Source organism: Entelurus aequoreus, linkage group LG23, assembly GCF_033978785.1.
Source record: "Entelurus aequoreus isolate RoL-2023_Sb linkage group LG23, RoL_Eaeq_v1.1, whole genome shotgun sequence".
NCBI lineage: Eukaryota > Metazoa > Chordata > Actinopteri > Syngnathiformes > Syngnathidae > Entelurus > Entelurus aequoreus.
In genome coordinates, this window is record NC_084753.1 from 36,567,905 (window position 1) to 36,594,442 (window position 26,538).

Below are 26,538 nucleotides of genomic sequence, written 5' to 3' on the forward strand. Positions count from 1 at the left end.
CATACATATACAACAATAATCATATTAAAAAAGACAGTAATAAAGATGATTAATAGAATGGACTATTGAGACCCAACAAATCTTTCATAAAGTCACACATTTTAAAAGTAAATGCTTTTGTATAAAACACAACTGCTCAAATATGTACTAAGTAAATAATAGGCTTCCAGAAGTGGTCCAGAAGATGTTTTAGATGTGAACCAGTAAATATGAACTAAGGGGGGTTAATGTGTACTCAAAAGCAAGGGTATGAACAAACGTAAAACAAATATATCTATAATGGAGTTCATCTATGGAACCATTTACAAGTAGAAATTAAAACAAGTAACACTTCATTATTTCAAAAACCAACATAAAAAAGTATAAAGGTGAATTATGAATATTTACATACAAAAAAAATGTATGTAACATGTTTTGTACTGTTAACTCTCACATTTGTAATCAAACTGTTTTGTGATTGTTTTAAATAAAGAATACACAATGTTGTTAATGTATGTACTTGACTGTAAAGAAAACACTAATATAAAAGATCTGGGGCCGTACTTATCAAGCTTCTTAGAATTACTCCTAAGAAGTCTGCTAAGAGTTGACTTAAGAGTAAATAAATTATTCGCTGAAAGCTGCACTTAAAAGTTAGTTATCAAGCGTCTTACTCACACTTTCAGCGAAGTGTAGGACTGAATCTTAAGTGTCACACTCAGAGCTGAATTACGACATTACTATGTGCCGTAAACGGAATTTTAGGTGACGTCATTTCTGTGTCCATAGAAATGACCAATCACGGAAGGGAATCCGTTGTCTAAGAATAAAGAAATATCTTGGAAATATTTAAGTGGACAATGGGAGTGTATATTTTGACAATAAACTACAAAATAATACAAAACAAACTAGTCCCCGCCGGCACTCACGCTACCGCTCCCTCTCTTCTATCGCCCACACACTCACTGACGTCACTCACCTCACGGCCACACACATACGCTACTGTCATAACATTTTCTTTCCAATTCATTAATTAGGCAACTAATTTGAAACTGGTGTGGGTGGCTCTATATATACTAGCCCACTGCAGACACATGCAGAAATCAACAAGGAATCGAAAAGTATTAAATCTGTGACAAAAATAATATCCGCTCTGTCTAAACGATACCGTTTGATCAGCTGCTCGTCATCAAAAAAACCCAAACATTGTTCCGTTCCCTGAACGTTCGCGCACGTCTCTCTCGCCTCAGTGCCATCTCCTGCTGGCAACTCCTAACCACTTAAGACACCTCTGGAGGTCTCTTAAATATCGTGGAGAGTAGGAGTGATTCTTAGACTTAAGAACGTTGATAAAAAGCTTTTATTCTTAAGTTTGAGAGTAGGACTAAATTTCGCAAATTCTCAGGACTTAAGTGTAAAATGGCACTCTAAGAAGCTTGATAAGTATGGCCCCTGATCTCTGAATGTTATAATAATAATAATAAGATTGTCTTACACACACAACAATGATGTCACACATGTTATATGTGCTGATAATGTTAGGACGTCAAAGTTTTGACAGTTTATTTGAAATCTTGCAGCTTCACTTGGTGCTGCTGTTCTCACCAACACACACGTTTATTTACATGGGTACATAAAAGAGAATGTTAAATGACACACACTGCAACTCCACTCTTTTCTCTAGTGTGTATGATCATGTGTTTTACAAGGTTTCTTTTAACACTAAACTTTTTGTTGCATTTTACACAGGGATATGGTTTTTCACCAGTGTGAGTTCTCATGTGTCTTTGCAAATCGCTCGGTCGTGTAAAACCTTTAACGCAGATTGAACAAGAAAAGGGCTTTACTCCAGTGTGCGTTCTCATGTGATATTTCAAAACGTTAGTTCGTGTAAAACGCTTACCGCAGATTGAACAAAGGTAAGGTTTTTCTCCAGTGTGCATTCTCAAGTGTATCTTCAAAACGCTAGTTTGTGCAAAACCCTCACCGCAGATCGAACAAATAAAAGGTTTTTCTCCGGTGTGCACTCTAATGTGTATTTTCAAACTACTAGTTCGTGTAAAACTTTTGCCACATACTGAGCAGGAAGAAGGTTTATCTCCAGTGTGTGTACTCATGTGCGTTTTCAAATATTGCCTTTGAGTAAAACCTTTACCGCAGATTGAACAACAAAAAGGTTTTTCGCCAGTGTGCATTCTCATGTGTCCTTTCAGCACACTTTTATTTACAAAACCTTTGCCACATTCTGAGCAGATAAAAGGTTTTTCTCCAGTGTGCGTACTCATGTGTGTATTTAAATGTGGCTTTTGAGTGAAACCTTTACCGCAGATTGAACAAGGAAAAGGTTTTTCGCCAGTGTGCAGTCGCATGTGTCCTTTCAGCACATATTTATTTACAAAACCTCTGCCACATTCTGTGCAAATAAAAGGTTTATCTCCGGTGTGTATTCTCATGTGTATTTTCAGATAACAAGGATATCTAAAGGTTTTGTCGCAGTGAGAACATGTGGAGTGTGTGTTGTCAGTGTGACATGCCTTATCATCTTTAGAGTGTTCATCATCAGTGTCAGGAGAGTGTGACGTTGTGTCCTCACTATCTGATAGTGGAGCTAAGAGCTTGTCTGCTTGTGATCCTCCACAGTGGTCTCCATCAGCTTCTGTTGTCATGTGTTGAGTTGAGCTGCTGCTTGGAGGCTCCGCCTCTCTCTTCTCCTCACTTTCACCTTCGACCTCATCATCTTCACTCTTCACAGGGACACCAATCACTGGGAACTCCTCCAACCATTCAAGATGCTCTCCCTCTTGACTGATGCTGTGTTCCTCCTCTTCCTCTTTAATGTGAGTGGAGCTATGACTCCTCTTCCTCTGTAATGTGAGGGAGGGCAGTGACTCATGTTCCTCTTTAATGTGGGGATACTGTGGTTCTTCCTCATCTTTAATATGGGGTTGAGTTGACTCCTCTTCTTCCCCTTTAATACGGGGGTACCACGGCTTGTCCTCTTCCTCTTTTATTTGTGGGGGTTCCTCCTCTTCCTCTTTAATGCAGGGGGGCTGGAGCTCATCCTGCTCCATCCTTGAGGTCCACTCTTGCTGCTCAGGGAGAAGATGTTCTTCACAGATGTCTGCAGGACACAAGAAGACAAAACACCTGCTTTAGAAAAGTCCAGCGTGTCAGGTTCAAACACTGATGACATCTATTAAACAGACTAGAAGCAAGGAATCATGCAGAGACAGAGTTCAATTTGGCTCAATGAGGAGAGACGTTTTTTGTGCTGTACTCTAGTTACAGATCCAAACTACGCTCTAAAATCCTGCCCACGTGCTTCCTCTATTTATTTGGGAGGTCCCTGGTTACATCATTGAGGCTGTCGTTGAGGGAAGGGGGTGTAATCTCAGCAGCCCCAGTTAGACACATTATATGACTATTAATGAAATGCAAATGTGCTGACACTCGTGATATCGCCCTGTCTCTGCTTTGTCTGCGTCACGGTACTCGATGTTCGGCCTTGGCAGTCAGCAGGCCGATTCTGGAATCAAACACTGATACGAGACGACTCGCTTTGCACGGATAGAAAAGTATAGATAATAACTATAGCAATGGCCTTTAAGCATAAGAGTTGTGTGATAACGTACACATAATTTTTCTAACAAGCTTTGCTCAGTAGAGAAAAACGTAATTTAAAACATTTGTTTGCACGTACAACACTTAAGACCTTCAGTATATCAGTATGTGGAATTAAATTATGGAATGGATTAAGCAAAGCAATCAAACAATGTACTAATATGATACACTTCAAGAAACTCTTCAAACTTAAAGTGTTTACAAAGTACAAAGAAGAAGAACCATGACAAACATTCTCAATTTATTTCATCCACCCATTCATTCATTCTCAAAGTAATCTTACTTATCTCATCATATGAAATATGACTTACTTCACCAATTATTATTATTAAATTCTTACTATTATTTATTTATTTATTTTTATTGTGATTACTTATGGAGTTTATTGTGAAAAAATTGTGAACAGGAAGTGAACAAAAAGTTTTGCAACTGTTATGTAAAGAAAGGGGGTAGGATTAAATAAGCTCTGCTTCTTCCTACTCCTTTTCGAACATGTTGAAAAGAAACTGGAAATTGTGATGTATCATGTTGTATGCTTGCATGTTCGAAATAAACTCAAAACTCAAAACTCAGTCACATGAGCCACTGTCCTGCACCAGCACCAAGATCTCATCAGTCAACACGCTGACATTCAAGATGTCAGAAGCATACCACACATCAGGGAATAACAGAAGCAATACAAGTCAAGTCATAAAAAAGACAAAACCAAAGCAGTAAAACCTTACATCCAAAGATGACAGCTGGGGGCACACTCTGGCCGAGCGACTCCTGACAGAGCCAAGTTTGTGTGCTAAGTAGAGCTAAAATGGTGTTTTTTTTATGTCTTCTCGTCTTCTACTAATTCTGTTAGAATAACCGAGTTTTAGTTAGCCTAAATTGGCTACTGATCATAAGTTTATGACACCTACAAGGATTCTCCTTTCAACTGGTGCAGCCACACACCAACCCATGTTGGCCCGCCTACTTCAATCAATCAATCAATGTTTACTTATATAGCCCTAAATCACGAGTATCTCAAAGGGCTGCACAAGCCACAACGACATCCTCGGCTCAGATCCCACATCAGGGCAAGAAATAACTCAACCCAATGGGATGACAATGAGAAACCTTGGAGGGAACCCCCCCCCCCCCCCCCGGGCAACCGGTGCAATGGACGTTGAGTGGATCTAGCATAATAGTGTGAGAGTCCAGTCCATAGTGCATCTAATATAATATTGTGAGAGTCCAGTCCATAGTGGATCTAACATAATAGTGTGAGAGTCCAGTCCATAGTGGATCTAGCATAATAGTGTGAGAGTCCAGTCCATAGAGGATCTAACATAATAGTGAGAGTCCAGTCCATAGTGGATCTAACATAATAGTGTGAGAGTCCAGTCCATAGTGGATCTAGCATAATAGTGTGAGAGTCCAGTCCATAGTGGATCTAACATAATAGTGTGAGAGTCCAGTCCATAGTGGATCTAACATAATAGTGTGAGAGTCCAGTCCATAGTGGATCTAACATAATAGTGTGAGAGTCCAGTCCATAGTGGATCTAGCATAATAGTGTGAGAGTCCAGTCCATAGTGGATCTAGCATAATAGTGTGAGAGTCCAGTCCATAGTGGATCTAACATAATAGTGTGAGAGTCCAGTCCATAGTGGATCTAGCATAATAGTGTGAGAGTCCAGTCCATAGTGGATCTAGCATAATAGTGTGAGAGTCCAGTCCATAGTGGATCTAATATAATATTGTGAGAGTCCAGTCCATAGTGGATCTAACATAATAGTGTGAGAGTCCAGTCCATAGTGCATTTAATATAATAATGTGAGAGTCCAGTCCATAGTGGATCTAGCATAATAGTGTGAGAGTCCAGTCCATAGTGGATTTAACATAATATTGTGAGAGTCCAGTCGATAGTGGATCTAGCATAATAGTGTGAGAGTCCAGTCCATAGTGGATCTAGCATAATAGTGTGAGAGTCCAGTCCGTAGTGCATCTAATATAATAATGTGAGAGTCCAGTCCATAGTAGATCTAGCATAATAGTGTGAGAGTCCAGTCCATAGTGGATCTAGCATAATAGTGTGAGAGTCCAGTCCATAGTGGATCTAACATAATAGTGTGAGAGTCCAGTCCATAGTGGATCTAGCATAATAGTGTGAGAGTCCAGTCCATAGTGGATCTAGCATAATAGTGTGAGAGTCCAGTCCATAGTGGATCTAATATAAAAATGTGAGAGTCCAGTCCATAGTGGATCTAACATAATAGTGTGAGAGTCCAGTCCATAGTGCATTTAATATAATAATGTGAGAGTCCAGTCCATAGTGGATCTAGCATAATAGTGTGAGAGTCCAGTCCATAGTGGATTTAACATAATATTGTGAGAGTCCAGTCGATAGTGGATCTAGCATAATAGTGTGAGAGTCCAGTCCATAGTGCATCTAGCATAATAGTGTGAGAGTCCAGTCCGTAGTGCATCTAATATAATAATGTGAGAGTCCAGTCCATAGTGGATCTAGCATAATAGTGTGAGAGTCCAGTCCATAGTGGATCTAGCATAATAGTGTGAGAGTCCAGTCCATAGTGGATCTAACATAATAGTGTGAGAGTCCAGTCCATAGCGGATATAGCATAATAGTGTGAGAGTCCAGTCCATAGTGGATCTAGCATAATAGTGTGAGAGTCCAGTCCATAGTGGATCTAATATAAAAATGTGAGAGTCCAGTCCATAGTGGATCTAGCATAATAGTGTGAGAGTCCAGTCCATAGTGGATCTAACATAATATTGTGAGAGTCCAGTCCATAGTGGATCTAGCATAATAGTGTGAGAGTCCAGTCCATAGTGGATCTAACATAATAGTGTGAGAGTCCAGTCCATAGTGGATCTAGCATAATAGTGTGAGAGTCCAGTCCATAGTGGATCTAACATAATAGTGTGAGAGTCCAGTCCATAGTGGATCTAGCATAATAGTGTGAGAGTCCAGTCCATAGTGGATCTAATATAAAAATGTGAGAGTCCAGTCCATAGTGGATCTAGCATAATAGTGTGAGAGTCCAGTCCATAGTGGATCTAACATAATAGTGTGAGAGTCCAGTCCATAGTGGATCTAGCATAATAGTGTGAGAGTCCAGTCCATAGTGGATCTAATATAAAAATGTGAGAGTCCAGTCCATAGTGGATCTAGCATAATATTGTGAGAGTCCAGTCCATAGTGGATCTAACATAATAGTGTGAGAGTCCAGTCCATAGTGCATTTAATATAATAATGTGAGAGTCCAGTCCATAGTGGATCTAGCATAATAGTGTGAGAGTCCAGTCCATAGTGGATTTAACATAATATTGTGAGAGTCCAGTCGATAGTGGATCTAGCATAATAGTGTGAGAGTCCAGTCCATAGTGGATCTAGCATAATAGTGTGAGAGTCCAGTCCGTAGTGCATCTAATATAATAATGTGAGAGTCCAGTCCATAGTGGATCTAGCATAATAGTGTGAGAGTCCAGTCCATAGTGGATCTAGCATAATAGTGTGAGAGTCCAGTCCATAGTGGATCTAACATAATAGTGTGAGAGTCCAGTCCATAGTGGATCTAGCATAATAGTGTGAGAGTCCAGTCCATAGTGGATCTAGCATAATAGTGTGAGAGTCCAGTCCATAGTGGATCTAATATAATATTGTGAGAGTCCAGTCCATAGTGGATCTAACATAATAGTGTGAGAGTCCAGTCCATAGTGCATTTAATATAATAATGTGAGAGTCCAGTCCATAGTGGATCTAGCATAATAGTGTGAGAGTCCAGTCCATAGTGGATTTAACATAATATTGTGAGAGTCCAGTCGATAGTGGATCTAGCATAATAGTGTGAGAGTCCAGTCCATAGTGGATCTAGCATAATAGTGTGAGAGTCCAGTCCGTAGTGCATCTAATATAATAATGTGAGAGTCCAGTCCATAGTGGATCTAGCATAATAGTGTGAGAGTCCAGTCCATAGTGGATCTAGCATAATAGTGTGAGAGTCCAGTCCATAGTGGATCTAACATAATAGTGTGAGAGTCCAGTCCATAGTGGATCTAGCATAATAGTGTGAGAGTCCAGTCCATAGTGGATCTAGCATAATAGTGTGAGAGTCCAGTCCATAGTGGATCTAATATAAAAATGTGAGAGTCCAGTCCATAGTGGATCTAGCATAATAGTGTGAGAGTCCAGTCCATAGTGGATCTAACATAATATTGTGAGAGTCCAGTCCATAGTGGATCTAGCATAATAGTGTGAGAGTCCAGTCCATAGTGGATCTAACATAATAATGTGAGAGTCCAGTCCATAGTGGATCTAACATAATAGTGTGAGAGTCCAGTCCATAGTGCATTTAATATAAAAATGTGAGAGTCCAGTCCATAGTGGATCTAGCATAATAGTGTGAGAGTCCAGTCCATAGTGGATTTAACATAATATTGTGAGAGTCCAGTCGATAGTGGATCTAGCATAATAGTGTGAGAGTCCAGTCCATAGTGGATCTAGCATAATAGTGTGAGAGTCCAGTCCGTAGTGCATCTAATATAATAATGTGAGAGTCCAGTCCATAGTGGATCTAGCATAATAGTGTGAGAGTCCAGTCCATAGTGGATCTAGCATAATAGTGTGAGAGTCCAGTCCATAGTGGATCTAACATAATAGTGTGAGAGTCCAGTCCATAGTGGATCTAGCATAATAGTGTGAGAGTCCAGTCCATAGTGGATCTAGCATAATAGTGTGAGAGTCCAGTCCATAGTGGATCTAATATAAAAATGTGAGAGTCCAGTCCATAGTGGATCTAGCATAATAGTGTGAGAGTCCAGTCCATAGTGGATCTAACATAATATTGTGAGAGTCCAGTCCATAGTGGATCTAGCATAATAGTGTGAGAGTCCAGTCCATAGTGGATCTAACATAATAGTGTGAGAGTCCAGTCCATAGTGGATCTAGCATAATAGTGTGAGAGTCCAGTCCATAGTGGATCTAACATAATAGTGTGAGAGTCCAGTCCATAGTGGATCTAGCATAATAGTGTGAGAGTCCAGTCCATAGTGGATCTAATATAAAAATGTGAGAGTCCAGTCCATAGTGGATCTAGCATAATAGTGTGAGAGTCCAGTCCATAGTGGATCTAACATAATATTGTGAGAGTCCAGTCCATAGTGGATCTAATATAAAAATGTGAGAGTCCAGTCCATAGTGGATCTAGCATAATAGTGTGAGAGTCCAGTCCATAGTGGATCTAGTTAATAGTGTGAGAGTCCAGTCCATAGTGGATCTAGCATAATAGTGTGAGAGTCCAGTCCATAGTGAATCTAACATAATATTGTGAGAGTCCAGTCCATAGTGGCCCTAGTTAATAGTGTGACAGTCCAGTCCATAGTGGATCTAGCTTAATAGTGTTAGAGTCTAGTCCATAGTGGATCTAACATAATATTGTGAGAGTCCAGTCCATAGTGGCCCTAGTTAATAGTGTGAGAGTCCAGTCCATAGTGGATCTAGTTAATAGTGTGAGAGTCTAGTCCATAGTGGATCTAACATAATAATGTGAGAGTCCAGTCCATAGTGGATCTAACATAATATTGTGAGAGTCCAGTCCATCGTGTCTCTAGTTAATAGTGTGAGAGTCCAGTCCATAGTGGATCTAACATAATAGTGTGAGAGTCCAGTCCATAGTGGATCTAACATAATATTGTGAGAGTCCAGTCCATAGTGTCTCTAGTTAATAATGTGAGAGTCCAGTCCATAGTGGATCTAACATAATAGAGTGAGAGTCCAGTCCATAGTGGATCTAACATAATAGTGTGAGAGTCCAGTCCATAGTGGCTCTTACATAATAGTGTGAGAGTCCAGTCCATAGTGGATCTAACATAATAGTGTGAGAGTCCAGTCCATAGTGGATCTAACATAATAGTGAGAGTCCAGTCCATAGTGGGGCCAGCAGGAGATCATCTTGAGTGGAGACAGGTCAGCAGCGCAGAGACGTCCCCAACTGATGCACAGATGAGTGGTCCACCCTGGGTCCCCACTTTGGACAGCTAGCGCAACATCTGTGGTCAAATACTTGCGGGGCAACCTGTTGGAGCTAAGGCGCCTTCAAAAAGAACCAGCGTAGGTATCCCTCCTCACTAAAGACATATCTCGTGTTACTTCGGGGAGGCAAGCGGAAGCGAATGCGGAGGAAATGAGGATCAAGAGGAAGAATACGTAACAGGAGGAGAGGCAGTCGGGTACCGTTACTTGATACTACCCTATCCAATGTGTGATTGCTACGGAATAAGGCTGAGGAACTCTCCACCCTGGTCAGACTCGATCTGGATTACCTGCATACCAGCCTATTGTGTTTCACAGAGACATGCTAACTGGTATTTCGGACTTTCATCTTAATGGTTTTAACTATAGATGTCCGATAATATCGGCCTGCCAATATTATCGGCCGATGTATGCGTTAAAATGTAATATCGGAAATTATCGGTATCGTTTTTTTAATTATCGGTATCGTTTTGTTTTTTGTTTTTTATTAAATCAACATAAAAAACACAAGATACACTTACAATTAGTGCACCAACCCAAAAAACCTCCCTCCCCCATTTACACTCATTCACACAAAAGGGTTGTTTCTTTCTGTTATTAATATTCTGGTTCCTACATTACATATTAATATATATCAATACAGTCTGCAAGGGATACAGTCCGTAAGCACACATGATTGTGCGTGCTGCTGGTCCACTAATAGTACTAACCTTTAACAGTTAATTTTACTAATTTTCATTCATTACTAGTTTCTATGTAACTGTTTTTATATTGTTGTACTTTTTTTTTATTCAAGAAAATGTTTTTAATTTATTTATCTTATTTTACTAATTTTAAAAAAAAGTACCTTATCTTCACCATACCTGGTTGTCCAAATTAGGCATAATAATGTGTTAATTCCACGACTGCATATATCAGTTGATATCGGTATCGGTTGATATCGGTATCGGTAATTAAAGAGTTGGACAATATAGGACTATCGGATATCGGCAAAAAGCCATTATCGGACATCCCTACTTTTAACTATAGATGTCCGATAATATCGGACCGCCGATATTATCGGCCGATAAATGCTTTAAAATGTAATATCGGAAATTATTGGTATCGGTTTCAAAAAGTAAAATGTATGACTTTTTAAAACGCCGCTGTGTACACGGACGTAGGGAGAAGTACAGAGCGCCAATAAACCTTAAAGGCACTGCATTTGCGTGCCGGCCCAATCACATAATATCAACGGCTTTTCACACACACAAGTGAATGCCATGCATACTTGGTCAACAGCCATACAGGTCACACTGAGGGTGTCCGTATAAACAACTTAAACACTGTTACAAATATGCGCCACACTGTGAACCCACACCAAACAAGAATGACAAACACATTTTGGGAGAACATCCGCACCGTAACACAACATAACAAATACCCAGAACGCCTTGCAGCACTAACTCTTCCAGGACGCTACAATATATAAGAAATACTTGAAAATATATACACCCCCCACCCCCGCCCGAATTCGGAGGTCTCAAGGTTGGCAAGTATGGAAAGAGGTTCCGCAGCCTCCGTAGCAGAACCTCCAGGTTCTGTAACAGCTTCTTCCCTCAGGCCGCAAGACTCTTGAACGCATCATAATAATCCCCTCAATTCCCCCTCAAAAATGGATTAACTCGCTGGAATAAAAAAGACAATATAACATACATCCATAAATGTGGATGCATATGCAAAAGTGCAATATATTTATCTATTTATTTGTATCTGCACCTTATTGCTCTTTTATCCTGCACTACCATGAGCTAATGCAACGAAATTCCCTTCTTATATGTACTGTAAAGTTCAAATTTGAATGACAATAAAAGGAAGTCTAAATGTGAAGCTTGTTGCTGCCCATCACTGCTTTTCTTATACTACATTTCAAAAGTTACTTTATCAACCTTTATATCACATAAATAACAGTTTCATACATACATGTCAGGTACTCAGGGCCAAAGTAAACCTAATTATTACCGCTATGCCGTGTGTGTTTCCACAATAATATATATAGCGAACAGCCGCGGCCATTTTAAACACTGCCGTTCGCAGCAACAACACAAACAAATGACTTATTAACTCGACATTTTACATCTAGAATCCGACACAAAGCTTGGCAAACTTTTCATAAAACGTTCCGATTCATGAAAATAAAAAAGTGTGTGATTTTGACCGTGTACCAACCTTAAAAAGCAGGTCAATTTAACACAGGAATGAAGCAGTTTTTTTTCTTCCAGCATCAGTCTGGCGAGGAGGCGGAAGTGCTCTCAACTACAGGAGTCCGGCGCAAGCGGCGGGTGTTAACTATTTAGTTCCGCCCTCACATTTCCCGGCAATAATTACTCCCGGTCCTATGGAATGTACCCTTTAAATAATTTTTTTAAACTAAAATTTTACATGGATGTTGATGGAGCTGTTGAGGATGTCAATCATCTGTTCGTGGAATGTGAGAGTGTATATGTGCGAGTGTGGAGATCATAGACATCTTATAAGGGTACACAGCATCGAGCCTACTGCCTACTGGCGCTGACGAGACGCGGGGCCGCCATCTTGGAGTGGTGATCCGCTCCACTCAGCGCATTTAATTCATCTTACCTCACTGAATACCACTTATTTTCACGCGCTTTTTTGTCATACGTGTAGCTATGATAAAGGACACATGTTTTGGCGTGTTTTTATTATTCATAGTTTGCTTGACAGTAATATAATATTCTTATATGCTATAAGTGACCAGACGTCCGAGATCAAAACTGGGGATATAATCCCAGAGAAGGGGGAAAAACGGTCAGCTATTTTTAAATTGAAGAAACAATATGATTAGGTTATATATACATGCGTATATCCTACATAAACAATGTATGAATACATTAGATATCTATATATTTTAGGGACCTATAGACTGTATCTCTGAGTTTATTCTGTCTTGACACTTTGTATTGATATTTTGTATTACATTCTTCCCTTAAATGATAATGTTTACAGTGATTGTTTTACATGTATTTTTTATGTATGTCACTTTGGATAAAACCGTCTGCCAAATACTTAAACATAAACATATATAAACACCTGAAAGTCTTTATATCAGCTAAAACCACCAATTTGTTTCCCTGGATTCAGAATAAAACCAAAATCTGCCTTACCCAACAAAAGTAATATTTGAATATTGTTACTGGAAGTCTTATACATTTTTAAATTGAATTAATTTCATTGACAAGCAATTCTATTATGGTCATACTCTTGTTTGCTTTACCATGAATTGATTAACGTGTACCCCGACTTAAACAAGTTGAAAAACTTATTCGGGTGTTACCACTTAGTGGTCAATTGTACGGAATATGTACTATACTGTGCAATCTACTAATAAAAGTTTCAATCAATCATTCAAAGCGCCTACAATTTCAGTACTATTGAAGATCATTGCTCCTTCTCAACTCTGTGGTAATATTCTTTTCACGAAATACAACCAATAGTACGTTAATGTTAAATAGTGGTTAGAGTGTCCGCCCTGAGATCGGTAGGTTGGAGTTCAAATCCCAGCCGAGTCATACCAAAGACTATAAAAATGGGACCCATAACCTCCCTGCTTGGCACTCAGCAACAAAGGGTTGGAGTTGGGGGTTAAATCACCAAAATGATTCCCGGGCGCGGCGCCGCTGCTGCCCACTGCTCCCTAAGGGGATGGGACAAATGCAGAGGACAAATTTCACCACATCTAGTGTGTGTGTGTGACAATCATTGGTACTTTAATCTTTAATCTTAATCTTAATCTTAATTGTGAAAAGTAATCCCCCCGATTCCTATTTTCAACAGTCCGCTCATTTGAGCAGGAAAACTCTGATTACCAGCCCGGCCTCTTTGTTTTCTACCTGCCAACTGCAGTGTTGGGTTGGTTACTGAAAACCAGTAACTAGTTACAGTTACTAGTTACTTTATTTAAAAGGTAACTCAGGTACTAACTCAGTTACTTACACCAAAAAGTAATGCGTTACTGTGAAAAGTAACTATTTAGTTACTTATTTTTTTCCCTTTTTTTAAGGCTCCCATTAATGCCCTTTTAGCCTTCATTTCAGTACCGTTATTGCACTGGAGAATAATACAATTTGTTGATCAACTTGACATGCATTTGCATCACTGAACTCTGCTAAGCAATGTGCTCTACATACAACACACAAAGACAAAGATATGTTTCAAAGGGCCAATTTATTTCAGGCCAGAACAAATTGACAAAACTATTTTAAATAGCTGCAACATAATGGCACTTTAACTTTAACTTTAAGTAGATAGGATCTTTGATCCAAGACACAACTTACATTTAACTAAAATGTTATTTTCTTTGTGCTCGACAAAAGAAAAGTATTGGGAATGTCTCCATGTTAAAAAAAAACTCGACTTCTGACTTTGCCATGATGTCTTGTTAGTTGTTATGAGAGTAGCATATGTGTGTGTGTGGCCCTTTAAGATATGACAGCATGTGAGGTGAGTGACGTCAGTGAGTGAGTGGGGGAGAGAAGTGAGGGACCAGCGACAGTGAGTGCGTGCAGGTGCTCTAGCTTGGTGGATGGCTGCATCCAATAAAGTCACAAAGTTGCAACAAACCGCCGACCCTCAGCTGTAAAGACCCACCGCCGGGTAAAGTGAAGGTTGTTAGCCCCAAAGTACATAGGCCCTGGAGGAACGTCTCCCCTGCGCCCCTCAACTACGGTATGGGAGTCCCCCCAAGCCCCCACCCACAGAAAGCACGCCTTATTTTTTCCACCGCAGCGCTGCAATAAAACACACTCAGATCTTCTGTTTGTTACGGAGCCCCTAAAGGGACATGGGAATTATTATTTTTTTAGACATGTATCTCGTGGCCACGAGAAAGTATCTCGTGGCCACGAGAAACTTTCTCGTGGCCACGAGAAAGCATTGGATGCGTGCTGATGGTTTGGTGTGTGTTAAAATGGCAGTTTAGGAGTTAATATGGCTGTATTTCCAATTAGGACTTTCCCCTATGTGTGTTGTGGCAAAATGTGAATGCTTGATTAGTAGGTGTGAGACAAACACTTTATCTTCCTGGTTATTGTAACGCTACGTGTTTGACATTATTTAAGACTTTATCATGCCCGGGAAAGGACAGTTTTCCTCTTCTGTGGCTGTGGGGGGTGGGCGTGGCTTGCGGACCTGCAGTGAAGCGGAGTGTGTCAGTTAGTCCCATGTTGATGTGATCAAACTTCTTTCTTGCTTGGAAGATACACACACAATTGTAACTGTTATTTCTTCCTGCAAATAATAAATATGTACAACGTGTTTGGATGTATTCATTTATGTAAAATTGTCATTAAATGTAATATTGCCTGACAAAAAGTGATTCGACGTACGTAATATTTTGATATTTACACATCGCATATTTACACACCCGCATCTGACTAGAATACCCTTATGTGCATTACATATATCAACATCAACTACCTACTGTACTGTTTACTTGTTGAAATACCCTTTTTAGAGCAAATATCTACCCATATAATTTATATGTGTATATATATTATATAAATATATATATGTATATGTGTATATATAATATATATATATATATATATATATATATATATATTTATATATATATATTTATATATATATATATATATATATATATATATATATATATATATATATATATATATATATATATATATATATATATATATATATATATATATTTATATATATATATACGCACACACACACATACATATATACAGTATACATATATACACACAAACACTAAATTTGACGAACAAAATAACTACTATTTTTAAGAACAAGTTACAGTAATATATACTATATATATACACTACCGTTCAAAAGTTTGGGGTCACCCAAACAATTTTGTAGAATAGCCTTCATTTCTAAGAACAAGAATAGACTGTCGAGTTTCAGATGAAAGTTCTCTTTTTTTGGCCATTTTGAGCGTTTAATTGACCCCACAAATGTGATGCTCCAGAAACTCAATCTGCTCAAAGGAAGGTCAGTTTTGTAGCTTCTGTAACGAGCTAAAGTGTTTTCAGATGTGTGAACATGATTGCACAAGGGTTTTCTAATCATCAATTAGCCTTCTGAGCCAATGAGCAAACACATTGTACCATTAGAACACTGGAGTGATAGTTGCTGGAAATGGGCCTCTATACACCTATGTAGATATTGCACCAAAAACCAGACATTTGCAGCTAGAATAGTCATTTACCACATTAGCAATGTATAGAGTGTATTTCTTTAAAGTTAAGACTAGTTTAAAGTTATCTTCATTGAAAAGTACAGTGCTTTTCCTTCAAAAATAAGGACATTTCAATGTGACCCCAAACTTTTAAACGGTAGAGTATATATATACATGCTTATACATAATATATATATATATGTATATATATATATATATATATATATATATATATATATATATATATATATATATATATATATATATACACACACACACATATATAAATATATATATATATATATATATATATATATTTATATATATATATATATTTATATATTATATATACACATATACATATATATATTTATATAATATATATACACATATAAATTATATGGGTAGATATTTGCTCTAAAAAGGGTATTTCAACAAGTAAACACTACAGTAGGTAGTTGATGTTGATATATGTAATGCACATAAGGGTATTCTAGTCAGATGCGGGTGTGTAAATATGCGATGTGTAAATATCAAAATATTACGTACGTCGAATCACTTTTTGTCAGGCAATATTACATTTAATGACAATTTTACATAAATGAATACATCCAAACACGTTGTACATATTTATTATTTGCAGGAAGAAATAACAGTTACAATTGTGTGTGTATCTTCCAAGCAAGAAAGAAGTTTGATCACATCAACATGGGACTAACTGACACACTCCGCTTCACTGCAGGTCCGCAAGCCACGCCCACCCCCCACAGCCACAGAAGAGGAAAACGGTCCTTTCCCGGGCATGATAAAGTCTTAAATAATGTCAAACACGTAGCGTTATAACCAGGAAGATAAAGTGTTTGTCTCACACCTACTAATCAAGCATTCACATTTTGCCACAACACACATAGGGGAAAGTCCTAATTGGAAATACAGCCATATTAACTCCTAAACTGCCATTTTAACACACACCAAACCATCAGCACGCATCCAATGCTTTCTCGTGGCCACGAGAAAGTTTCTCGTGCGCACGAGAAAGTTTCTCGAGGCCACGAGAAAGTTTCTCGTGGCCACGAGAAACTTTTTATAAAAAAAAAAAAAAAAAAAATATTCATATTTTTTTTTTTTTTTTTTTTTTAAATAAAAAGTTTCTCGTGGCCACGAGAAAGTTTCTCGTGGCCACGAGATACATGTCTAAAAAAAAAATACATTCCCATGTCCCTTTAGGGGCTCCGTAGTTTGTAGCCGATACTACATAAAAAATAACGTAAAATAACGCAGTAACGCATCACGTAGTAACGGTAACTGAGTTACTGAATATAAAAAATAACGCGTTAGATTACTAGTTACCGCCGAAAATAACGGCGTTACAGTAACGCGTTACTTTGTAACGCGTTAGTCCCAACACTGGTCAACTGTCAGCTTAGTCTGTTAGGCTGCTCGCAGGCTCCTCATCACCACTTCAAGATGGCGGCCCAATTTCTCCCGTCACAGCAGTCTATGGTGGAGATGTCCCCATTCACAAAAAAGAGATCAAATTCGGCATATTTATAAATGATGCTAACATAGAAATGCTTGTCAATATTATTATGCTTCAAGCTAATTTTTTTATACATACATGTCGATTTCTGACAGTAAAACCTACGTTTTCACATTGGCTTAATGTTTTAAAATGATCAATTAAATCTTGTAAAATAGTTGAAACTACAAAAGCCCTTAAATAAATATCTTTATTGGATACATTTAAAGTGGTTTTGGTTAGCCTTTTTTGTCTTTTTGTATGTTGTATCTTATCCTTTTATTTTTTTTATTCTATTTGTATTTGCTTTTATTTTATTTCCTTGAAAGAAAGAAGAATGTCTATGGTCGCTTGGCGAAGTAAATGTTGGCCAACAATGGTTCCACAGTTGAGAACACCTCGAACGCTTCAAATATATTGTGTGGTACCCTAACATCACCGACAGGGGGCGGTGATGATAAAGTCATGCATGGTACCGCCACCAAACAAAACAAGAGGAGGAATAACAGAAAATGGCGTTCGATGGAGAAGACGTTATTGTGGTCATTATGGTTATTTGTTCTAAATCACTCCGTACACCATATGTTGTTTAATAGAGAAATTATCGGTAATAAGTGGTTTGTATTGGGATACATTAGTCTGTGTGCACTTTGACGATTCTCGTGCTTCGCTAGCTTAGCGTGCTAGTTAGCTTAGCGTGTTAGCTGCTAACAAAGAGAGGCGGAAGTGATCAAAACACATCGCTAAGCAGAGATCAAGTGTGAGTGTAAAGTGTTGTGATTGTGTGAAAATGTGCGAAAGAACGATAGCAGAGTACGAGGACGAACTTTGTCCAACAAAAGAGGAGAAGGAGCGACAACATCAACTACTGGACGCCGTTTTCAAGAAAGATCAAGTTGTGTTACACAGAACAGGTTTGTTTACTTCTTACTCTCACATGTTTACTAACCTTATGTGTCATTATTAGCACTATTCTTGAATAGATTGTGAGGATTATGCACTGTTTTTTTATATTGTTCATGAAAACAAGACAGTTTCAGACACACAATATTTATGAGAGGTTGATGTTCCTCTCAGTGTGTAACAATGTGTATCAACATGTTTACACAAAACTCACACAGTCACCAAATATATTTTACATTGTAATCAATATAATTCATAGTTTCATGGCTAATTTCCCTTCCTGATTCTGACCTACATGCATCAAGAAGTAAAAGTAAACATGTATTGTCAATCATCTTTCAATAAACAAAGTAGTCAACACTTGATTTATGAAAAGAACATAAAGGTGACTGACTTTCCTTCAGCGTGTCGTAGATGGTCTCCAAGTGAATGTGGGAGTTGTGCTCTAAAGAGGAATAGTTGATGGAGATACTCCATAAAAACACCACATAGTAAAACATGTTTTGGGAATAGTTCCTTTTGGCCCAGCCAACAAAATGACCATAAAGAAAAGTAATTAATATGATGACATAAACATAGTATGACTGTTTTTAAGTAGTTTTGGAATGATAATTGGTTTTAGTTCCTTCATATTTAATTAATGGGTATGACTATGTCATTACAAGGTCATGGTTAAGGTTAGAGGTAAGGTTTAGGTGTAACAGGCCGACATGTATACAAAAAAAAATTGGTTACACACTTCACACCAGTGAGTGTGAAGGTAAGAATGCCTGAATCAATGCTGGCTCGTCCTTATAAATGCTTTTTCAAATTGCCCCCCTTAAATTTCCAAGTCTGTTTTTTTACTCACTGTACCACTTTTGAAGTCATTTTAGTGTTTTCATTGGTTGTTTAGCTACACACTTATCACAACACACGAAGGAACACATTTAATCTCATTGTGTTAACAGTGTGAGTCAAAAACTATTTATATTCTCTCTTAATCTTTATTTACTTGTTTACCCAACAGACGACCAGCAGCCCCCACACATTAAAGAGGAAGATGAGGAGCCACAGCCCCTCCACATTAAAGAGGAGGACGAGGAAGTGTGGCTCACTCAGGAGGAGGCTGATCTCAGCAAGTTTCCACCGACTGTTGTCTCTGTGAAGACTGAAGAGCATGAAGACAAACCACCTGAGTCCTCACAGCTTCATCACAGTCCAAGTAAGCACAACATCCACATTCTCAGGGCATTCAGTCCATCACAACTGGACTGTTCACTTTGTCTTAGAAGACGTTTGGCCTCTCATCCAAGTAGTTTTCATCAATTCATGCTCATAGACTTCAAGCCTTACATCATTTGAACTTAAGGCCTTAGAATGTCTCAAATTCTATTAAAATGCAGTGAAAGTATTTAATACGTCATTTTGCATATCCTTAAATTCTATTAACATGTTTTAATTCAAATAAACTAATTAGCTGTACAGCACGGTCAGAATTTATGAAGCATGATAGTTTCTTGTGTGAGATGGTAAGTGCAAGTTCAAGCATTTGTGCCTATAGAACAAATCATGTAAACATTTTTTATCATTTTTTCCCCCGTCACAACTCAAGCTATTGTGGAAGACAGCGTTAGTAAACATTGTGGTGAAAAGTAGAGATGTCCGATAATGGCTTTTTCGCCGATATTCCGATATTGTCCAACTCTTAATTACCGATTCCGATATCAACCGATACCGATATATACAGTCGTGGAATTAACACATTATTATGCCTAATTTTGTTGTGATGCCGCGCTGGATGCATTAAACAATGTAGCAAGGTTTTCCAAAATAAACCAACTCAAGTTATGGAAAAAAATGCCAACATGGCACTGCCATATTTATTATTGAAGTCACAAAGTGCATTATTTTTTTAAACATGCCTCAAAACAGCAGCTTGGAATTTGGGACATGCTCTCCCTGAGAGAGCATGAGGAGGTTGAGGTGGGCAGGGTTGAGGTGGGGGGGAGGGGGGGGGGGCTAGGGGGGGTGTATATTATAGCGTCCCGGAAGAGTTAGTGCTGCAAGGGGTTCTGGGTATTTGTTCTGTTGTGTTTATGTTGTGTTACGGTGCGGATGTTCTCCCGAAAAGTGTTTGTCATTCTTGTTTGGTGTGGGTTCACAGTGTGGCGCATATTTGTAACAGTGTTAAAGTTGTTTATACGGCTACCCTCAGTGTGACCTGGATGGCTGTTGACCAAGTATGAATTGCATTCACTTGTGTAGCCGTAGATCAGGGGTCACCAACCTTTTTGAAACTAAGGGCTACTTCTTGGGTACTGATTAATGCGAAGGGCTACCAGTTAGATACACACTTAAATCAATTGCCAGAAGTAGCCAATTTGCTCAATTTACCTTTAACTCTGTTATTATTAATAATTAATGATATTTATCTTTGTGGAAACACTGATCATCTTAATGATTTCTCACAATAAATATATATAGAAACAGATAAATATCAATATGCAACAATTTATTTTTATATTTTCTCTAAGTGCACATTTTTCAAAATGAACATTTTCAAATGATCACTTCTAAGACAGTCTTGTGAAATCACAATATCCCATTTTAACTAGCTAGCCACTAACATTTTTTAACAAATCATGAATTACTTTGCACCATGTTTATACAAATAATAACTCATGTAAAATACAAAAGTAAACTCTCAAATTTTTAAATCATGTCACACTTTGAACTGGACACCAAATCTGTTATCTGTTTCTTTGTCAGTTAGTGGGAAGCCTGGCATTGCATGCTGTTAACTAGTGTGTTGTACTCTGGTGTGTAACTTGACACTGCAACTCTGAGTGAGTCTTGCAGATGTGCATCAGTGAGGCGTGTTCTGTGTTTGTTCTTGATGAAGTTCATGTCAGAAAAGGCTGATTCACAAAGATAAGATTTTTCCTCATTGTTTGCGGAACCTTCTTAATCTTTTGGACATATTTTCACAGCAATCTGGCCTTAAGCTTAATTATGATAAATGTAAAATGTTAAGGATCGGAAATCTAAAGGGAACGTCCTTTCGAATGGAATGCAAAGTGCCTGTTTTGTGGACAGATGGACCAGTTAACATACTTAGTGTTGTTGTCCCAGAAAATCTGGAAGATCTAGGCCAGGGGTCACCAACCTTTTTGAAACCAAGAGCTACTTCTTGGGTACTGATTAATGCGAAGGGCTACCAGTTTGATACACACTTAAATAAATTGCCAGAAATAGCCAATTTGCTCAATTTACCTTTAACTCTGTTATTATTAATAATTAATGATATTTATCTTTGTGGAAACACTGATCATCTTAATGATTTCTCACAATAAATATATATAGAAACAGATAAATATCAATATGCAACACTTTATTTTTATATTTTCTCCAAGTGCACATTTTTCAAATTGAACATTTTCAAATGATCACTTCTAAGACAGTCTTGTGAAATCACAATATCCCATTTTAACTAGCTAGCCACTAACATTTTTTAACAAATCATGAATTACTTTGCACCATGTTTATACAAATAATAACTCATGTAAAATACAAAAGTAAACTCAAATTTTTAAATCATGTCACACTTTGAACTGGACACCAAATCTGTTATCTGTTTCTTTGTCAGTTAGTGGGAAGCCTGGCATTGCATGCTGTTAACTAGAGTGTTGTACTCTGGTGTGTAACTTGACACTGCAACTCTGAGTGAGTCTTGCAGATGTGCATCAGTGAGGCGTGTTCTGTGTTTGTTCTTGATGAAGTTCATGTCAGAAAAGGCTGATTCACAAAGATAAGATTTTTCCTCATTGTTTGCGGAACCTTCTTAATCTTTTGGACATATTTTCACAGCAATCTGGCCTTAAGCTTAATTATGATAAATGTAAAATGTTAAGGATCGGAAATCTAAAGGGAACGTCCTTTCGAATGGAATGCAAAGTGCCTGTTTTGTGGACAGATGGACCAGTTAACATACTTAGTGTTGTTGTCCCAGAAAATCTGGAAGATCTAGGCCAGGGGTCACCAACCTTTTTGAAACCAAGAGCTACTTCTTGGGTACTGATTAATGCGAAGGGCTACCAGTTTGATACACACTTAAATAAATTGCCAGAAATAGCCAATTTGCTCAATTTACCTTTAACTCTGTTATTATTAATAATTAATGATATTTATCTTTGTGGAAACACTGATCATCTTAATGATTTCTCACAATAAATATATATAGAAACAGATAAATATCAATATGCAACACTTTATTTTTATATTTTCTCCAAGTGCACATTTTTCAAATTGAACATTTTCAAATGATCACTTCTAAGACAGTCTTGTGAAATCACAATATCCCATTTTAACTAGCTAGCCACTAACATTTTTTAACAAATCATGAATTACTTTGCACCATGTTTATACAAATAATAACTCATGTAAAATACAAAAGTAAACTCAAATTTTTAAATCATGTCACACTTTGAACTGGACACCAAATCTGTTATCTGTTTCTTTGTCAGTTAGTGGGAAGCCTGGCATTGCATGCTGTTAACTAGAGTGTTGTACTCTGGTGTGTAACTTGACACTGCAACTCTGAGTGAGTCTTGCAGATGTGCATCAGTGAGGCGTGTTCTGTGTTTGTTCTTGATGAAGTTCATGTCAGAAAAGGCTGATTCACAAAGATAAGATTTTTCCTCATTGTTTGCGGAACCTTCTTAATCTTTTGGACATATTTTCACAGCAATCTGGCCTTAAGCTTAATTATGATAAATGTAAAAGGTTAAGGATCGGAAATCTAAAGGGAACGTCCTTTCGAATGGAATGCAAAGTGCCTGTTTTGTGGACAGATGGACCAGTTAACATACTTAGTGTTGTTGTCCCAGAAAATCTGGAAGATCTAGGCTCAGTAAATTATGATAATCGACTAAGAAAGCTGGACAAAATTATGCAATTATGGAAAGGGAAATCCTTAACCTTGTATGGTAAAATGTCTATTGCCAACTCGTTAATTATTCCTCAATTTATTTATTTGTTTTTGTCATTACCTGCTCCATCACAAAACTTTTTTAAGATTTATGAGCGGAGGGTCTTCGATTTTGTCTGGACCAGCAAACCAGAAAAGATTAAAAGAAAGGTTTTGTACAAAGAGTATGAATATGGGGGCCTGAAACTTCTCAACCTTGAAGCTATGTGTCTGTCTTTAAAAACATCAATTGTTCCAAAGATGTATTTAAACATTGAGTGGTACACAAATGTCCTGTTGGACAAAAAACATGTACTGTATCAAAAGAAATTGTATCCTTTTTTACAAGTGATCCCCTCCCATTTTTCTTATGTAGAGAGTCTGCTGGGAAACATGGCGGGGTTCCTAAAGGAAACAATCCACTCATGGTGGTGTTTTCAATTTTATGTGCCAGAAAAAAGAGACAATATTTTGCAGCAGATAATATGGATGAACTCTAATATTGTAATAGATGGAAAGCCTTTCTTTTGGAAAAATATGTTTGAAAGAGGAATCATTTTTGTCAATGATATTATCAATGAGAATGGTAAAATTATGAAGTATGATGAATTTAGAACTATGTATGGTGATGCTTGCTCAAGCTTTTCATTTGATCAACTAACTGGAGTAATTGGGAAAAGATGGAAACAATTAATTATGGAACTACTAAATTATTAGTTTGTAAACCTCTAATAAGAAATTCTAGTTGGCAAAAAGGAACTAAAATAAATAGAAAAATATATAATTTTTCTTTAATAAAGATATCTTTAAAGGCTGCCCCATACAACACATATGGAAAATGGGAGGACTTTTTTGACTGCCCGTTGCCATGGGATGCCATATTCAAACTAATATATAAAACTACTATCGATGTGCAAAATCGTTATTTTCAAATTAAAATTATTTATAACTTCTTACCCACAGGGAAAATGTTAAAATTATGGAATATGACAGAGTCAGATGATTGCCGATTTTGTTGTCAGGAGCCTGAATCCACCCTGCATTTGTTTTGGTATTGTCATATTGTGTCTTTGTTTTGGGTGGAAGTTGAAAAAATGTGTTTAAGGATTGGTTTGTTTATGAAGCTTGATGTGGTTTCTGTTATTTTAGGAGAGTTCATTGACAATCATGATTTAGTCAATTTAATTATAGTACTCGGTAAAAGATTTATTTTTAAGGCCAAAAACAGATATTCACTTAGTATTACTTTCTTTAAAACATTTATTCAGTATTTTCTAACTTTAGAAAGTTACATGGTTGAAAACGATAATGATGCCAAAAAACATTTAAAAAAAGATGAGAAGTCCTCAAAGGCTTATTTTGAAAGTATAATTATGTTTATAGATTATATGATATCTGTTGTTGTGTTCCCTAATTTGAGTGACCTGGACATAATCTGGACTGTACATAAATGCTTATTTTGAAAATGTAATTTTTTTTTATAAATTATATGCAATCTGTTGTGTTCCCTAATTTTTTTCTGTGTACATGAATGAAGGTGTGTGTTGCTGAGTCCGACTTGGACATTATCTGGACTGGACCTAGTTTTAAAAACCCTTTAAACAAATCTAATTTCATTGACAACCTGGTCTGTTGAAGATAAGGCCCTTTTTTAAAAAATAAAATAAGATAAATAAATAAAAAACATTTTCTTGGATAAAAAAGAAAGTAAAACAATATAAAAATAATTACATAAAAAATAGTAATTAATGAAAATGTTAGTGGACCAGCAGCCTATACAATCATGTGTGCTTCAGGGACTGTGTCCCTTGCAGATGTGTTGTCTATGTTGTGGGAACCAGAATATTGGTAGCAGAAAGAAATAACCCCTTTTGTGTGAGTGGGTGTGGATGAGTGTGCATGGGGGAGGTTGTTTGGGTTGATGCACTGATTGAAAGTGTATCTTGTGTTTTTTTCTACGTAGATTTAATTAAAAAAAATTTTTATTTTTATTTTTTATTTTTATTTTTATTTTTTAGAACAGGCCCGTGGGCGACTCATCTGGTCCTTACGGGCGACCTGGTGCCCGCGGGCACCGCGTTGGTGACCCCTGCCGTAGATATTATGTGATTGGGCCGGCACGCAAAGGCAGTGCCTTTAAGGCACGCCCCCAATATTGTTGTCTGGGTTGAGATCGGGAGAAATTCGGTTGCACCGGGAGATTGTCGGGAAGGGCACTGAAATTCGGGAGTCTCCCGGGAAAATCGGGAGGGTTGGCAAGTATGACTGGGAGACGCAACTGCTCTGTACTTCTCCCTACGTCCGTGTACCACTCCGTACAGCGGCGTTTTAAAAAGTCATACATTTTACTTTTTGAAACCGATACCGATAATTTTAGATATTACATTTTAAAGCATTTATCGGCCGATAATATCGGCAGTCCGATATTATCGGACATCTCTAGTGAAAAGGAATGGAAAGATATTGAAAAAGTGGGAAATCCTGTGTCAAATGATGCTAAAACACCTGCACAACTGTACATGGTCCAACTTAACCTCCCAAATACGTTTTATGTGGGAAAAGTGCCGCCAATGGCAGAGAAAGATCCATTTGAGATGTAAGGATGGGCAGTACGGCCTACAATCTATATCTAATTTCCTTAGAGGAGACTCACTCGCCTAGCAAAACATGGCTAATGCTAACGAGAGCGAGATGTTTGTTTCAAAGAAAAGTGTTGTCAGTGGTTTAGATTTGTGGAGTCAGGTGTGGAACAAATGATTCCTGCTGCAAAGTTTCTTTAAAAAAGGCAACAGCACAACAAACTTATTCCAGCATCTGAAACAGCGTCGATGCAACGCTCTTGAAGACGAACAAAACCACAACAACAACAAACTCTACCTAAGAAGCAATGTACTGTGGGGGAATCTTTTCCACAAGGCGCCATATATGATGAGAAAGGAGAACAATGCACAGAGCGATCAGTAAAGCAGTCGCTCTGCACATCCAAGCAGGACAGCTCGTATGTGCGTGTTCTGCTGCAAAACTCTCATATAAATATAATGCATGTAATCATCAATATAGTGATATATTACATGTGCAATGAAGCGTATATTGTCTTTAAAGGCCTACTGAAAGCCACTACTACCGACCACGCAGTCTGATAGTTTGTATATCAATGATGAAATCTTAACATTGCAACACATGCCAATACGGCCGGGTTAACTTATAAAGTGACATTTAAAATTTCCCGGGAAATAAACCCACTGAAACGTCGCGGTATGATGACGTATGCGCGTGACGAAGTCAGTTTAACGGAAGTTATGGGACCCCGTAGAATCCTATAC

At 37.8% G+C, this 26,538-nt stretch overlaps 1 protein-coding gene across 1 annotated transcript; it reads right to left on the bottom strand.

Moving 5' to 3' along the window:
* Window positions 1–58: 58 nt before the first annotated feature.
* On the bottom strand, window positions 59–11,968 carry LOC133640674 (gastrula zinc finger protein XlCGF57.1-like). The gene is made up of 2 exons (XM_062034230.1): window positions 11,834–11,968; window positions 59–3,100 (listed from the first exon to the last, which is right to left on the bottom strand). Exon 2 carries the CDS (start codon window positions 3,048–3,050, stop codon window positions 1,626–1,628), a length of 1,425 nt encoding a protein of 474 aa, XP_061890214.1. The 5' UTR covers window positions 3,051–3,100; window positions 11,834–11,968; the 3' UTR covers window positions 59–1,625.
* Window positions 11,969–26,538: the final 14,570 nt, after the last annotated feature.

Coding starts and splice junctions, on each gene's coding strand:
- LOC133640674 (XM_062034230.1), bottom strand. CDS start 3,050: ATGGAGCAGGATGAGCTCCAGCCCCCCTGCATTAAAGAGGAAGAGGAG.